This window comes from Hippopotamus amphibius, chromosome 8 (assembly GCF_030028045.1).
Source record: "Hippopotamus amphibius kiboko isolate mHipAmp2 chromosome 8, mHipAmp2.hap2, whole genome shotgun sequence".
Lineage (NCBI taxonomy): Eukaryota > Metazoa > Chordata > Mammalia > Artiodactyla > Hippopotamidae > Hippopotamus > Hippopotamus amphibius.
This window is the reverse complement of record NC_080193.1, coordinates 123,329,212-123,346,604: the sequence shown is the minus strand read 5'-3', so window position 1 is coordinate 123,346,604 and position 17,393 is coordinate 123,329,212. Positions and strand designations below refer to the sequence as shown.

Here is a 17,393-nt window from a genome sequence, read left to right as displayed (position 1 = left end):
AACTATTACTTTGGGAACAATTTTCTTTGCAGCATATGCTGGGCTACCAGTTATTTCATGCTTGAACAAAAGACAGTCATGATTACATCTGCTAACACATCAAGAAAATAATAAAAGAGATGGCTAATTTTTGTTAGTCTCAAAGACACAGAAAAGAGTGTTTGAAAGGTCCTTTCCCCGAAACAGGAGATTCTGTCAGCAGCTCTTAGTAAGTCATCTCAGTGTTTGGCACCTTCTTATATCAGGGAACTATTGCACCATATTGTACCAACCTAAAACAGTCAACGTGGCCATGTTCTCCCTCATTCCACCATCATTCTTGACTTGGCAGATATACTTCCCAGCATTAGCTGGTTCTGCTTTTGCAAACTGCAGAGTTGCAACATTTTCCACAAATGTAATTCTGATGTTTTCACTTTCTCTAATGACTTCTTCCTTCCCTTTAAGCCACTGGACAGAAATAGGCTGGGCGCCTTCTATGGATGCCTGTAACTCAGCGGGTTCACCAGCTACAACCGTGAGGCTGCTCAGCTTGGAGACAAATCTTGGTGGTTCTGAACAGGGAGAGATGGGTGAAGATTGTTGGAAAGATTGTCAAGATAATGGAAGAACGAAAACAAATAAGCATTTTGCACATCCCTGCCATTTCTGCCATGAGCGGGAAATAATGCTTACCTTTTAATTTTACAGTACAAATGCAAGTATCACTTCCCACTTCATTCTGTGCTCTGCAGTGGTATTCACCAATATCTGAAGTATCGACATTGAGAATGTGGATACTTGCATGGAAATTTTTGGATGCAATCTTGTATTTCTTGCTACTTCGGAGTTGCCGCTTGTCTTTGTACCAAACCACATCAAATGGTGCTGTTCCCGAAAGTTCACATTCAAGACTAACTTCAGCATTTTTAAGGGTTTCTACCACAAGAGGGAAGCTACTAAAAACAGGTGGTTCTGTAAAAAATAAGAATTCCTCATGAATTGGTCTACTTAGCTCAATAGAACGTTTTTATTTCTTTGTTTTTAAATTCGAAGAAAGACCTGTAATAGGTCTAGCACTATCACTTTAGTGTTGAGGAGTAACAGCTTCAGAGAAGCCATTAGCCTTTACAAAATCATTCTGCTTCACTAGCTGAGAACCCAGGCTAGACCTCAGGTGACCTTTCTGAGCAGTTCATCATTCTGTCTACTCTACCTTATTACTTTATTTTGGATTATAGAGACCGATGCAAAAAACTGTAAGGCAAAACAAAACCATAACCAAACAAACCCCCAAACTCAAGTGTAAGAATCAATATGATTTGCGTGAGGTATGGAATCCTGACATCAGGGATGAAATTTTTTGTATATGCTTTGCAATTGGGACACTTGGAAGTTATCACAACATTTGTGCTCTAAGTCTTCCACATCAACAAAGGGCTTTTGCAATAATTGCCTCACAATATGACAAACTTGGACTTTGTGAAAAAAAATTCTGGAAAATACGAGTGCTATATACAACAAGGTATAATGATACAATTTTAAAAATAGGAACTGATTTTTTGAGAGAAAAAAATATATATATAATTGTCCTGTTGTAAATGTAAGGTTAAAATCTACATTGCTCGAACCTTGTATATGTGTGGTAAATATTCCTTGCTTTTAATGATAAAGATTACAGTGAGGATGATGATATATTTATAAGATGATTGAAAGCTAAAGTTAATTTTAAAATGCCCATTTTGCTTTTTTGAGTGATTTGGAAACATCAGATTTGAACTGTTTGGCTAGTATGTTGAGGTGATTAGAATTATGGCAGTGGAATAACGAGAAAAATATCTCAGAATGATTGGTTACATGTAAGCAAATCTTAAGAAGAAAAAACATCTAAAAATGGAAATAATACTAGTTTGGGAAAATGTTCTGTGATCTCAAATGGAAGCTAAAAATGACGGTAAAAGAATGAAGAGCTATAATAGCCAGGGGAGAAGAAGGTGGGTTTCAGGTAGTGAAGAACAGAAGAAAGAGGTTGCTACCTTTTACTATAAGCTTGGTACTACAGCTTGTGCTGCCAGCAAGATTTTGAGCCTCACAAATGAAATCCCCACTGTCCTCAGTACCAAGATTGTTCATCTGTATGACGGCCACTGAGTCAATAAAAGCCATTCTGTACTTATCACTGGCTGGGATTTCATGTTCATTTCTGTACCACACAACTCTGATGTCTGGGGATCCAGTTATCTTGCATTCGAGTCGTGCTGAGTCACCTGCTTTCACTATTTTGGTTGCTTCTAGTTTCTTTACAAACTTTGGTGGTTCTAGAGAGTGAAGAAAAGAGGACATTATGAGGGAAGAGAACAGATATAAATAACAAAAGTTCAATGAAGTAGTACACAGGAAAGAAAAACACATGAACAATGCCTGGTATTGACTGGGTAGATGCACTGTAAAAGATTACAGAAAGGACAGGAGCCACAGGTCAGACAGTAACATAAAACAATCAAACTTGCACACCTGTCACAAGCAACACTGTTGTACAAGAGTCTCTACCAACGTCGTTGGTAACTTGGCAAGTATATTGTCCAGTCTTGGAAGCATCCACTGAATAGAGATTTAAGAAGGTAGTTGACCCTTCCAAGCCAATGAAACATTTAGGTCCAGAGGCAAGTTCCACATCATCCTTAAACCACTTTATTTTAAATGGTGGTGTTCCTTTCAGTACAGCTTTAAATTCCACGGTAGAATCAGGTACGGCTTGTTGTCGCTCAGGTTTCACTAGGAAGCTTGGTGGTTCTACAGATTTTAAGAAAAATACATATAATTAAATTCCTTGTAGTGGGATTATTTTGACAGTTTTATGGACATATAAGAAAACATTACTGAAAAGAGGTAATGACTGAATATTTCTTGAACTCAATATATATGTATCTAAAGAAACAGAATTATGGAGACTTTTAATGGACTCCAGGAAAGAGTGCTACATTTTAAAAGTAATCACAGAGAAGAGTCAGGAAGAGGCAAAGAAATTCTAACCTTTTACAGTTAAGATGCCACTGCACGCGTCGTCCCCTGCTACGTTTGAGACTCTGCATGTGTAATTTGCAGTATCTTCTATTTCCAGATTGTTAATATCCAGCGACACAGTGTTTTCGTGACAGATGAGCCGGTATTTTGCGCTTGTGGATATTTCTTTTCCATCCTTAAACCACTGAGCACTAATAGGAAGTGAGCCAGAAACCTTGCACTCCATATGAATGGAAGAGCCTAGAACTTTGTCCATTTTGGTTAATTTTTTGGTGAATGATGGAGGAATATTTTGATCTGTCCAATGCAAACAGCAAAACAGATCCATTAATATGTTGCCATTTGTTTACCAAGGACATAATATACATAAGGGAAGCTGACTGGGGCCAAGATACAAACCTAGCACTCTCAGGTAGGCGTCACAGCTACTGCTTCCAAAGTCATTTTCCACCTTAAAAGTGTACTCTCCGCTGTCTTGCTTCATTACCGACTGAATCCTAAAACTGGCCACGTTATTTTCAAAGCTCATCGAAAAATATCTACTAGGCACAATCTGTTTCCCATCTTTAAGCCACTTCACTCTGAGTTCTGGTGTTCCGGCCACAACACACTCCAAGGTCACTGGGTCTTTCTCAGTGACATCGACAGACTTAGGTTTCTCTAGGATCTGAGCGGGTTCTGTAGTAAGAATGAAAACGGGGACGAGTTGCATTAATAATTCCACGGAAACAAGGGATAACTTGTGAAATTGTCTCCACAGAATAACTCTGAGAGGGACTAGCTTACACACCTTGTACTAAAAGGAAAGCATAACACCTCTCAACTCCTGACTCGTTCTTGGCTTGACACGTGTACCTCCCGCTGTGTCCATTATCCACAGATCTGATTTGAAGTGTGGCCACGTTGTGCACAAAGGAGATGTGAACATTATCATCTTCATCCAGGATATGATCATCCTTGAGCCAGATCACAGAGATGGGAGGAGAGCCCGCCACGGTGCTCTGAAAGGTGGCAGAACTTTTTAAAACAGTAGTGACGTTTTCTATCTTCTTGGTGAACGAGGGCGGCTCTGTGGTTAAAGTAGACAGTGTGAAAAGAGGAGGTATATTTGAACTCCTACCCATCATCATAAGATTAACGAGCACTGCAGAATTTGTATTGGGTAGCCTGCTCCATGTGCATCTAACTGACCTTTCAGAGACACTCTAGCGCTGCAAGAACAGCTGCCGCCTTCGTTGGATACGATGCACTGGTATTCACCAGTGTCTGAGGGGTCACACTTGTTTATATTGAGATTAAACACTGACACTCTGTCAGTCAGGGTATATTTTTTGCTGCTTCGAATTTCCTTGTTATTCCTCAGCCAAATGACTTCAAATGGAGATGTTCCCGTAACTTCACACTCCAGCTCCACGTCACTATCTTTGACTACTTCCACGGGCTTCAGCTCCCTGATAAAGGTGGGAGGTTCTAAAGATTCAAAAGGAAGACAGAGAACAGCTTACTCAAGGGAAGACCCGAGGACTAGCCAGCAGCCCAGTCAGAAAGAAGATGCCGTAACGAACCTTTCACTTTTAACTCAATGCTGCAGCTTGCCATGCCTGCGTCGTTACGAGCTTCGCAGACATAAGTCCCACTATTTTCTACCCTGGCACCAGAAATTTGGAAAGTGGCTAAACCGTCGACGAAGGAAATGCCATGTTTCTCAATGGCTGTTATTTCATTTCCGTCCAGATACCAAGAAACTCTGATTTCAGGAGTGCCTGTTATTTGGCATTCAAATGTTGTGGACTGTCCGTTCCTCAGCACTAGCACAGGGCTGGGCTTCTTAATGAATTGAGGAGGTTCTAAAGGTGGGGAAAAACGTGTGATGTTGAACATTTTTTAAACCAAGGGTCAATGAGCAAAATCGTTTTCTTAAGCCTCTTCCCTCCCTCCAAGAAAATCTAGGCAAGCGAGACAGTGAGAAGAGACAGAGACCAGACCTTTTACAAAGAGAGTGGCTTTACTGGTTGCTGTGCCGACGTCGTTGGTCAGTTGGCAGATGTAGGTCCCTGAATCAGCAGTTTTGGCTGAAAAGAGCTCTAGAATGGTGGAGGTGTCATCCTTCCACACAGAGCGAGCTGCTCCCGAGTGCAGCTCTTTGTTATCTTTAAACCATTTTATTGTCATGGGTGCAGTGCCCCCCACAAGCGCCTTTAATTGAGCCCTTGTATTGGGATTGACATCTTGTGACTGTGGCTTTTCCAGGAAGTAAGGGGGTTCTGGGGTGAAAGAAAAAGAAGCAGAATGGGAAATGAAGGTTTATTTCAGAACCATCAGTCAAGGTAAGAATTATGAAATGAGAGAGCAGAAGGGTCTTGAGAGGCGGGGATAAAACTTGCCCACCTTTGACTGTCAGATGGCCGCTGCACTGGTTGTGTCCTGCCTTATTCGTGGCAGAGCAAGTATAGGTCCCACTGTCTGTCCCTTCCAGCTGACTGATTTCCAAGAAGGCAGTATTGTCATGAAAAGAGAATTTGTATTTTTCACTAGCTGTTATTTCTTGGTCATCTTTGAACCACTGGATGCTCATGGGATGTGACCCGGCCACTATACATTCTAAGTCAATAAAAGACCCTTTAATGCTGTCCATTTTCTTCAGCTTTTTGGTGAATGAGGGAGGTATGATAAGATCTATGCAATGAAAAAGCAAAAAAAAAAAAAAATGTTAGGTCAATCTACCAACTTGTATTTTCTCTAAAACTGTAAGAGATGAAGGAGCACAGAAACAGCCAGTTTCTCTCTACAGAAAAGCTGTACCCACCTAATACATTAATGCTGGCCTTGCAGCTGCTCCTCCCAACATCGTTTTGGACTTCGAATGTATATACTCCACTGTCTCTCTTTTCTGTAGAAATAATCTTCAGTATAGAGACTGTGTCAGTGACACTGATTTTATATTTTTGGCCCAGGGTCAGTTCTTGGCCATCTTTATACCATTTGGCTGTAATCTCCTTAGTCCCTGAAAATTTAACCTGCAAAGTGGCTGGGTCTCCATGGGTGACATCTATAGACACAGCCTCCTCGATGATTGTTGCAGGTTCTGTAGAAAACAAAGGGATAGGTGTGGGTTGTGAATTGCTCCGCTGAAAGGCTTCCATCTGCAGTTTTCCCTAAAACCCACAGCAAGCTCTCAGCACCAACCTTTGACTGAGAGTAACGCGGAACACCTTTGTACCCCTGCATCATTTTTGGCCTGACAGACGTATTTCCCATCATGCTTGACTTCAATGCCACTGAGGTACAGACTGGCCACATTGTTCTCGAAGGTCATTCTTATGTTGTCATCTTCGGTGATTTCCTCATTGTCTTTTAGCCAAGTCACCGTGATTGGCAAGGAGCCCTTCAGAGTGGCCTGGAAGGCAGCGGTGCCTCCTCTAAGGGAGCTGGTGCCCTCGATCTTCTTTATAAAGCCTGGGGGTTCTAGTAGAAGAACGAATTCCCAATCAATACCGGCTCTATAGCAAAACTGGCTTAAAAAACAATCACTGACACTGCAGAAAAGCCAGTCTGTCATTAGAACCGACACTAACCTCTTAAAGTCACCCTGGCACTGCAGGTGTTACTGCCCACCTCATTGGTCACCCGACAGTGGTATTCACCCGCGTCCGCAGCTACAAACTTGAGGATCTGCAGGCTAACCAGCTGATCCTGAATGAAGGTTTTATACTTTCTACCACTTCGCAGTGTAGTGTTTTCTTTGAACCAAGTGATCTCAAAGGGAGGTGTGCCTGCTACCTCGGCCAGCAACATGACATCATACTCCTTCAACACTTCAATGGGCTTAAATTCTTTGGTAAAGTAAGGTGGCTCTATAGTAGAAAAGGAATTATTTTGAGTTAATGGGGGTGGAGTCTGTGCCCTGGGCCACAACTTTGGTAACACAAGGGGCAATGTGAACACAAACCTTTGACTATTAAAATGCTACCACAGTGGTCACTGCCAGCCTCATTTTGAGCCTCACACATATATTCACCACTGTCTTCAGTGGCAACATCCGTAAGTCTCAGAACCGCGGTGGACTCCACAAAAGACATTTTGTGTTTGCTGCTCTCCTTGATTTCTCTGTCGTTTACAAACCACGTTATTTTAATTGGAGGGGTGCCCGTTACTTTGCAGGCTAGCTGGGTGACGTCTCCCTTCTTTAACAGCTGTGATGGCTCTAACTTTTCAACAAATGTGGCAGGTTCTGTGGAAGGAAGGAAGTCATTCAGAAATGTGAGAAAGAGGGAAGAACTTCTAACAATGGTGGCACAAAGCTGTCAAGAAAACTATGCAAACCTTTTACAAATAAGTTTGCACTGCACTCCACAGCTCCGGCCACGTTGCTGACTTTACAGGTATATGTGCCTGAATCGGAGGTTTTTACTGCATAGAGCTCCAGGGAACTTTCTAAAGCTTCTTTGGTGATATAGCAGCTTCCACCAGAAACCAGCTCTTTGTCACCCTTAAACCATCTGATTGTGAGAGGGGTAGACCCTTGGAAGGTGCTCTTCAGGCAGACGGCTGAGCCGGGCAGAACATCCTTGGATGCTGGTTTAGTTACAAAACTGGGTGGTTCTAAAGAAGGGGTATAAGCAAGAATTTCAGTGAGTTACCAGACGTGATTGAAGGGAAGAAGCCTTAATTTGAACATCATCTACATAAGAATGAAAGGCACAGTCTCCAGCCAACCTTGCACAATCAGGGCTCCGCTGCAGTCTTTGCTTCCCACGGAATTTGTGGCTCGACAGGTGAAATTCCCTGCGTCATTCACGTCTACTCTGCTTATCTCCAAAGAGGCTGTGCCTTCCACAAATGCTATTCTGTATTTGTCAGAGGAAGCTACTTCTTTACCATCCTTAAACCAGGACACCCTCATGGGGAGGGAGCCAGCGATTTTGCAGTCCAGCCTGCAGGTCCCACTAACCACACTGTCCACATTGCGTAGGGGTTTGGTGAAAAATGGAGCAATGTCTCGATCTGTTCATGGCACAAGAAGAGAAGAAAGAACAAGGTGGAACAGTGCTCAGTGATTTTAGTTTTGGTTGTCTGTTGGGTTTCAAAGGAATATGGAAGCACAGGTTTCTAAAGATACTAACCTAAGACAGTGAAAGTTGTCTCACAGGAGCTGCTGCCCACTTCGTTAGAAATCTCAAACATGTATTGGCCACTATCGTGCAGTTCGGCTGAATAAAATTTGAGTTGGGCAACGTTGTTTTTAAAACTTATTCGATACTTTTTACTGGCAACCAAAGGTCTCCCATCTTTGTACCATTTGGGCTTGAGTTCTGGGGTGCCTGTGACTGTATACTCCAGCGTGGCTGGGTCTCCTGCTGTCACCTGGATCAGTTCTGCTCTCTCAATGATTTTGGCAGGTTCTACAATGGTATTAAATGGTTAGAATTCCGAAGTGTGTGTTAAGGTTCATTTTAAAAGGAAATATCAACTCAAAGTTAAAACGTTCCTACACGAACCTTTAACTATTAATTCCCCAACAGATGTTTGGCTTCCAGCTTCATTTTCAGCCAGGCATGTGTATTTGTCAGCAAAACTAATCTGCACATCAGGGATTATCAAGACCGCAACACCATTGACAAAGCTCATTTTGATTTTTCCATCTTCTTTAATGATCTCCTGTCCTTTCATCCATGTGACAGAAATGGGTTCTGACCCTCTCACAGCAGCTTGTAAGGTAACCGTTTGTCCTGCTAGTGCAGTAAAATCATCTACCTTCTTTACAAAGGTTGGTGGTTCTAGTTAAAGAAAGAGAGCGTACAAAATTTATTAATTCCCAAACACTTCAACACCATATTCATTTAAGAATTTTATCTAGATTATATTTATCTATCCCATAGTGTTGGTTAATTAGAAGAAGAAATCAAATTCAAGAGGAATTACAATTCCATCCAAGAGAAAGAATCAAAGAAGATACATGGTTATCAGCTGACAAAATCGCTTATTATATAATTTACTTTTGTTATCAGAGATTAAATATTTACACTGGTCTTCCGATAAAGACTGTATTGTCTCCAGGGTATCAGGTCAAACCAAAGGCAAAACATATTTTCAAAGATTAGGAGAAGAATAGAAAGTACCAGTTTTCCTTCTTTGGGTTAAGAAAGCTATTTTGACAATGTATTAAAGAGACACCAGTTTTTCAAGCACTAACCTTTTAGTAAGTGGGTTGCAACACAGCCACACTTCCCAACTTCATTAGCAACGACACACTCATAGTCACCAACATCCGCACTATTAAAAGAAAAGATCTCCAGGGACACGACAGACTTCTGAGAAAACAACCTGTACTTTTTACTACTTCGAATTTGCTTCTTATCCTTGAACCAGCTAATTTCAAATGGTCCAGTGCCTGAGATTTCACACTGAAGGAGAGCATTTGTTCCCCTCACTATATCTGCAGGCTCAAGAGTTTTGATGAAAGAAGGAGGTTCTACAAAAGCACAAAGGCACTGTATAAGTCACGTGTTACAAGAATTAAAAAGAAAATATTTTCTCAGAAAAACAACGGACTACGACAGAGTAAACAAACCTTTGATAACTATTTCAGCACTGCAACTGTCACTGCCAACATCATTCACTGCTTCACAAGAGTAAGTCCCACTGTCTTCAACTTTTACATCCGTAATATCGAGAACAGCCTCAGAATTGACAAAAGACATTCTGATTGTGTTACTCTCAGTAAGTTCTTTGTTATTTTTAAACCAAGTAACCTGGATCACAGGTGAGCCTTTCAGCTTGCAGTGGAGGCGTGCTGATTCACCTGGGAGCATTAAATAAGAGGGATCCACCTTCTTCACAAAGGATGGTGGCTCTACATGAGGTTAACGAAAAAGAGAAAGGAAAAGATATCTGAAGCATAGACTATACAAAAGAAAAGTAGACATCATACAACAAAAAGACACAACACACATAAAACATCTTCATGAAATTTCTGAAAAGGTTGTGGTGTGCTCAATAGCTTTTCATGTTTCTACAATTCCAAAATGTTTTCCCAGACTCTTGATTAAAAAATAAACAAACAAACAAAACCAAACAAATTCTACGTATACAAAGAGACATTTTATGAAAGAAGATAGATAAGGATTTCCTAGACACTTGAAGTTCTTAGAAGAAGTTTTAAGCAAGCTTTGTTAATGGCCAGACAGTTTTAAACAAACAAGAATAAGTGAATTCTGAAGGAGACTGAAAAAACAAAATCAAACAATGCCAGGATTTCCCCAAACCAAAACTATTGGTTGCATGAAATTACTTTAGTCACAAAATGCACCAACTGCATTGTTGGTCAACAATTTGTCTACTGAGGCATCCCTTTAGAGAAGGGAGTGAAAATATTATTCACACACTTCTTACCTCTGATAGCTACTGTTGCTGAAGAGGAGCTGCTTCCAGCCTCATTGGAAGCTGTGCAAACATAGGTTCCTGAATCTTTTAGTTTGGCCAGAGGGATATCAAGTGATGCTATTTTATCTTCAAAATAGATCTTATAATCTTTCCCAGCAGGGAGCTTTTGCCCATTTTTACTCCATGTAACTGTGACTTTTCTGTCTTCATCTACTTGGCACTCGAGGTGGATCTTCTTATTGATAGCTGATTGCACAGGCTCTAGTTCTTTAATGAAATGTGGTTTGTCGATTATGACCAACTCAGCTTGGCAGGTGTCGGCTCCAAACTTGTTAGAAGCCTTACAGGAGTAAACTCCTCTATCTTGGATTGTAAGATTTGAGAGTTCTAAAATGTGTTTGTTGTCTGCAACTGAAATCTTGCAGTTAGGGGAAGGTGAGAGGGTCACGCCATCCTTCTGCCAAATGGTTTCAATCACTGGCGTCCCTGTCACTGTGCAGAGGAACTTGGCTGCCTTACCCACAAAAGTTGTTACGGACTTAGGTCTGGAGAAAAAGGTCGGTGGATATGCCTCTGTAAAAAAAACGTTTTCAGTATTATATTTTGTCCCTACAAAGCTCTTGCTGTAATTACACATTCCAAGAAAGAGAAAAGATGAGTTATAGCTTTAGATAGGCATGAGACATTATTTAAAGTAGGGTAATGTATTAATAAGATGAAAGGATGTGTCAAAGGAAAGGGATGAGAGCTTTTTTTTTTTATAGAGGAGCAAGTCAGCACTTTAAATGTCTCTATCAAAGGAAAGAACAAATGTTCCTTTATTTCGCAACATTAACTCATTATTGCTAAAGATTTGTTCATTTTATTAGCTGATTAATTGTCAGAATTTTCCGATAAGCAATTCAGCTGGTACTTTAATTCTGCAAAGTAGAAGACTGTATAAGGAAGATAAAGAAAATGTACTTGACTTTTCTGAAGAGTAGAGATATCAAGTAATAAAAAGTTTGAGTAGTTGGTAAAGTCTCTCTAACTCTCATGTCAACCACTAGCAAATCCTTAAATGGCTCAACTTTAAATGCATCTGCTGAATCATTTCAAACTTGTAAAAATATTTATAGTGGTAATTTCCCATGTTCATTCTGCATTTGGAAGCAAACCTTTAGGAACTTCTCTTTCCGACTTAAAAAAAAAAAATTCCTCCTCTTTCTTCTTTCCTCTTGTGATTTGAAGCTCAAGTGTTAGCCCCATTACTGAACAGGCCTATTTTAGATAAAGAAATTTCCCAAAGTGTCATAAAGAATAATGCCATGCACTTGGTGGCATGGAGACTTTGATCACAAAGCGACATCCACCGAATGGGTCACCATGGGCCTGGGGTGTGGCGTTTCTGATATAAAAGAATTGTAGAGGAGAGGAAGCTACAGGGAACCTTGGCTTTTTCAAGTAAAAGACAGGTGCTGCATTTGCCTCTCCCCGCATTCCTCTCATTGAAAAAGAAGGCCAAGGTCATAATGTAAATCAACTATGCTTCAAAAAGAAAAAGAAAAAGAAGACAAAAGGACAGTCCCACCCTGACATTTCGTGCATAGCGTCTGTCAATAGCACAAGTCATTGCTATCCCTGACCCTAAACCATAGTTCATAAGTTCATACTCACACTTTCCCTTGGTAAGAAAAAAGTGAGCGAGAAAGAGAGAGATAGAAGGAGAGAAAGAAAGGTAGGAAAGAATTATTAATTTTGTCTGCTAATGAGGGAATTCAAACACCTGATGAGTGGTAACTACTTAACGGTCATCCTGTGTGTCCTTAGGAAATTGAGAACAGAATATTTGTGTAGTTTCTCTTATTTTTCAGTTAGTAATAAAGCATAGGGTGAGAATCCTAGTTGTAGTTCTGTACTAGCTCCCTGTCTCTTATTAGGATTCTTTGACTTTAGTCTTATGCTCTGGCTTTTTTCATTCCATAATTCTGTTCTTAATTGGTTAACTGGTTCCAAACTATTAAATACATTGGGACATCTTTTACTTTTTAGCACCAAACTGCCCTGAAATTTTTTACACTAAGGGTCAAGCCAGACCATTTAATAAAAAGAAAGAGAACAAAACAAAACAAAACCCCAAACCAAACTATCAAGAGCCACTGCCTTTCGATTCCTTGACATTGCTCTCGAAATAAAAAATTATTTTCTTCTTTAGCTGCTTTTAGAAATATGACTGAACAATGATTTCTTGTCTCTCATAGGCTCTGCACTACCTAGCTACCATGTTACCATCTCGGCTATTGGTCTCTCCGGTTGGTAGGACAAGCACCGCCTGCACCTGTACAAAGAGTAAAATAGGCAGTAATATGAAATGGAATAACATCGTGTCAGTGGATGGCATTTACCTGTCACAGTCAGTGTGGCTGTGCAGCTGACACTGCCATACTCATTGGAAGCTTTGCAGGTGTACTCGCCGCAGTCAACAACCTGGGTTCTCAGGATTTCCAGGGTGGAGACATAATTTGCAGACCGAATAGAACACTTGTCACTCTCGTAGATTTCTCGGCCAGCTTTGAACCACTGGAAGCGGACATTGGGGGCACTGTGGATCTCACAGGTGAATTTGGCAAGGTGGCCCAGGGCTACTTCCAGCGGCTCAATTCTCCTCCTGATCACTGGGGCAGCTGCAAAGGGAAGCAGAGGCCATTAGCACACCTCCTTCTCAGGTATCTCACATTTTTCTTTTCCTTCTAACTTTTTTTGCTGTTAATGGAGTAAAACAGTTGAAATCAGTGAGAGGGATTGCAGCAGTTTAAGACGAGTGACTGGAAAATGAGAAAGATCATGGAAGGCAAAAGAAGACAATAAACAGCTTTCAACATATACAATTGTTACTTTTCAGTGAATTGTGAAAAAAATGATTAAAATGGGATGCTCTTCGCTTACATGCATAACGACATGATATATTCTTTAAATATACCATGCTGACTAGGAACACTGAGAATAATGTGAAAAAAAAAAAAAAACGTGATCTACTAAATAAAGTGATGAAGTGAAACAATAGCAAAAAAAAAGATAATCGAAACAAGAAACACAAATGGACAACTAACCATGGTTATTCGGGATTTAAGGACGAGAGTGGCAATTTCAGGGTAACTAGGTATCCACTGACAGCTTTTTATTACGCATCATTAAAGCAATTTCATGTAAAAAGACTAAAAAGCATTTATCAGTATTATGAAATATATGAAAATGTTTTATTTTCAAAATAAATAGTAGTGTAGGTATAACACACTGCCCGAAAAGGCAGTAAGGGAAAAGGAGGAGAATGGATAACCATGGTTATGTCCGTGATTTCATTCTTACTCTAAATAAATTGTGTTCTAGCAATGGCAGATAGTGACAATTCAGTGAGGAAACCTAAATCATCACAACCCAGTGAATGTTAGAGCTTGATTCACTGAATCCTTAAAATCCAACCTCTTTTGACTACAGTGAGTTTTGCTGACGTTGCTGCTTTTCCGCTGTCATTCAAGGCCTCGCACGTATATTCCCCTTGGTGTTCTTCTCTATTTACTTTGTTGATCACTAGCGCATATGTATTTTGATCTTGTAAACACTTGAACTTTTCATCTGAAGGCACCAGTTTACTCTCAAAATACCAATTCACCTCTTTGGCGTTTGTTATGGATGACGTGAAGCTGACCATGTCACCTTCCTCGGCAATCGTGTCCACCAAGGGCGTCTGTACCTCAGGACCACCTTCTCTGAATGAGCTACCCTCAGCCTCCTGTATCTCTACTGTACCAGCCTCCTCGGTACCACCTTCAGAGGATTTCTCTTTTTCCTCTGATGGTTTTGGTATCTCATCCTGTTTTTCACCAGAGATAGCAGCGGAAGCAGTTGTGGTGCCCACAGCTTTGATCCGACTCTCCACCTTAAAATGACCGATCTCTTCCTTTAAGACAAGATATTTAGGTTCAACTTCCGGTTCGGTGATTGCTTCAACCTTCTGTGGATCAGAAAAAGAATCCATTTCTTCCTGCAAGCCTACTGTGGCTCCTTTCTGAATTCCAAGCTCCTCAGCTGTTAAGATATTCATTTCCTCATATATCATAGAGCACAAAGCCTCCTTAAGTTCAGTTTTCAAGTTAGCCATTTGAGGATCAATGCCTTCAATAGTGAGAGTTAATTCTTCTGTTAGAGACTTCACTGAGGTAATCAGGTAGGTGCACATAATGCTGTTGGGCTCTTGGGTGAAGTCTATGGCCTTGACCTCCACTTGTTCAACGTTTCTTAACCATTCAGAGAAAAGACTCAGTCGCTCACTGGCCACTGCTGCTCGCAAAGCCTTGCGGACCTGAGTTTTCAGGTTTAATCGTTGCTCTTCTGGAATACCAGAAAGCAAACTTTCCTTAAAAAGAATGTCACATCCCTGCACCTCCTGCACACCATTTATTGCCATGGGCTCTTTTTTATACTCAGTGGTTTGGTTTGGGGTCAGTGCCAAGTAGTCAGAAGGCTCTTCCTTGAGCAGTACCTGCTTCACCTCACATGCTAATGGAAACCTTAAGGACTTGCCTTCCCCAACCCTGGCCGCGAAACCTTGCCTTGCACTGTCCAGTTGATCCGCACTTTCCATCAAGATTTCATCTTCTGTGCACATGTGTTCTGCAGGCAGCTGGGAGATCATCATATCAGGACCCTGGAAATTTTCTACGTGTCCCTCAGCTAAGCTCTGATTCAGGATGACAGCACTTTGTGCCCCTTGCTTTTGAAGAGTCACTCTTTGCTCTTTGTCCACTTCAGATACTGTCTTTTCTTTTGGTGAAAGTACTTCCTCAACCACAGAGGTTGGATATAAATGGGCTGGCATTTCTTCTGTTGATGACTTTGGATAACTCTCTTCAGGTTCAGCTAACAAAGTTCGCAGAGACTCAACTGTTAACGAACTAATTTCCTCTACGGACATGGCACTTGGGCAGATTTTTTCAGTATCTGATAGAACCACCTGTGACTCAGGCTCTTGACACATCAGAATATCTTCCTTGGGGAGGGTGTCCTGGGACTGGATGACCTGCAGCTGTAAACTGGGAGGTGGTTCCTTGATAGGCTGGACATGAATAGTGTCACTGATGGAAAGAAGTTCCCTGATGCTTTCAGGAGTGGGCATATCCTGCTCCAACGTGACTGTGGATTGCAGTTGCTCAGCTATTAAAGTAACCTGACTGCTCAGTGCATTGGTTTTAACAATATGCTCATAAGAAAGCTGTTGTTTTTCTTCTACAATGAAAGCAGCTTTCAAAATGGTGTTCTTCACAAAAGCTGTAACTTCATGCTCTGAGTCAAGTGCCTCAGCTGCAGGGACTATTAATGACGTCTGTGAGAAATCTTCAGGAGCCTCTGGCGTCGATGTGGCTTTGCAGGGGGCATCAGTCTTGTCTGTGTCTTTCAGAAGCACAAGCAGCTCTGCGGCACAGGTGGACTCACCCCACACATTCTCCGCTTTACAGACATAGAGACCGCTGTCTTCTTTCTGAGGGTCGTTGACGATGAAAGTCCCAGAACCATCAGGGTTATGAATGACAGTGTAGTAAACATTGGTGCAAAGCTGCTTGTTTTCTTTGAACCACAAAATAGTGGGTGCAGGCTCTCCAAGCACCGTGTACTCAAAGATGGCAGGGAGCCCCTGTGCACAGTGAATTGGTTTTAACTCCTTAAGGAAGTAAGGAGGGCAAGGACCTTCGAGCGTTCCCCGAGGTAGCTCCTCTGCTGAATCTGGTTCTTTGTGCCCCTCTCCTTTGGGATTTATTTTCAGATAGGCACTACATATTGCCTGTCCATACTCATTATGGGCAGTACATGTATACTCTCCCTCATCCTCCGGTTTGGTGAACAGAATGATCAAGCTGTGATCGTTACCGTCAAAAACAAATTTGTAGTCAGCTGAAGGGGTTAACATTACTCCATCAAAGAACCACTGAATTTGGGGCTTGGGAATGCCAGTGACAGTAACAGACAGCTTAGCCACATCCCCTATGCTTATTTCAGCATTTGACACTTCTTTGATGAAAACCGGGACACTGCCTTCCTTTTTGGAATCAAATTTAGTTGAATGAATTGGAGGTTCAGATAAAAGTTCAAGTGTTTCATTTCTATTAGATAATTGAAGGCCAGAGCTAAAGGTTTGAGGTCCTTCTTCCTCAGCAGACAGAAGAGAACTAGAAAACTCTGTGTGGGGAAAAATGGTTATTATTTTACTATCAATTTTACTTAACAAACAAACAAAGAAGAAGTCAAAGAATTATGTACCAGTTGATGGCCGCCTTCTGTTTTATTCCTGAAATCGTTAGATTATCTTGAGATTAATTTATCTAAAAGCACATCTCTAAACTTTTAGCCTTAGCTTATTATATCATATGATTATAAATACTGTACTGACGCAACTCTCAGTCCATTTCCTTTGTGTTAGAGTTTATCAGTTTTAAAGATGTTCTTATGAGTCTTCCAGTCTCAATTCTAAAGTCTGAGAAACTGCCAGCTAAATATTGATAATCACAGAAATCAGGATCCAAATATTTTTCTTTAAAACATAACTTTTGAATAAAAATTTCAACAAATATCAATTAATTAAGAAATTCAGGATTATTTCAATAAATTTCTAAAAAGATCCAGAATTATTATTTATATTTAGAATTTTCTTGAGTTTAAGAGTACTCTTCATTGTCAAATTGAAGACTGTTTATTTCCAAAATAAAACATCTATGTTCTAATTACTGCTTATAAACTGAAGCCATTATTAAAAATAATGGGTTACAGGAAATATTTAATTTGTAAGAAAACCACTGTTTTCAGTTACTACAAATGCAGGCTTTCTTTTGCCTTTGTAAATTTCCATATTACTTCAACAAAGCTTTTATAATGAGGCTTACGGTAAGAAGATGGGAGAATCAGAAATGAGAGAAAACTCCAACATTAAAAATTTAATTATATTTTATTGCACGAGAAATACCTATACAGTATTATTG

General features: G+C 40.6%; 1 protein-coding gene across 1 annotated transcript in view; it reads right to left on the bottom strand.

Moving 5' to 3' along the window:
- The window catches only part of TTN (titin), a 269,124-nt gene that overhangs the window by 188,361 nt on the left and 63,370 nt on the right, over positions 1–17,393 (bottom strand). Inside the window, exons 46-69 of the mRNA XM_057746297.1 lie at positions 13,846–16,596; positions 12,771–13,049; positions 10,396–10,959; positions 9,575–9,856; positions 9,197–9,475; positions 8,502–8,780; positions 8,127–8,405; positions 7,720–8,007; positions 7,327–7,605; positions 6,953–7,234; positions 6,579–6,857; positions 6,190–6,468; positions 5,810–6,088; positions 5,392–5,679; positions 4,989–5,267; positions 4,569–4,850; positions 4,195–4,473; positions 3,794–4,072; positions 3,403–3,681; positions 3,013–3,300; positions 2,494–2,772; positions 2,016–2,297; positions 676–954; positions 273–554 (exon numbers count right to left, since the gene is read on the bottom strand). Of these exons, the coding sequence (XP_057602280.1) occupies positions 273–554; positions 676–954; positions 2,016–2,297; positions 2,494–2,772; positions 3,013–3,300; positions 3,403–3,681; positions 3,794–4,072; positions 4,195–4,473; positions 4,569–4,850; positions 4,989–5,267; positions 5,392–5,679; positions 5,810–6,088; positions 6,190–6,468; positions 6,579–6,857; positions 6,953–7,234; positions 7,327–7,605; positions 7,720–8,007; positions 8,127–8,405; positions 8,502–8,780; positions 9,197–9,475; positions 9,575–9,856; positions 10,396–10,959; positions 12,771–13,049; positions 13,846–16,596 (9,495 nt within the window). The remainder of the gene's footprint in view (positions 1–272; positions 555–675; positions 955–2,015; positions 2,298–2,493; positions 2,773–3,012; positions 3,301–3,402; positions 3,682–3,793; positions 4,073–4,194; positions 4,474–4,568; positions 4,851–4,988; positions 5,268–5,391; positions 5,680–5,809; positions 6,089–6,189; positions 6,469–6,578; positions 6,858–6,952; positions 7,235–7,326; positions 7,606–7,719; positions 8,008–8,126; positions 8,406–8,501; positions 8,781–9,196; positions 9,476–9,574; positions 9,857–10,395; positions 10,960–12,770; positions 13,050–13,845; positions 16,597–17,393) is intronic.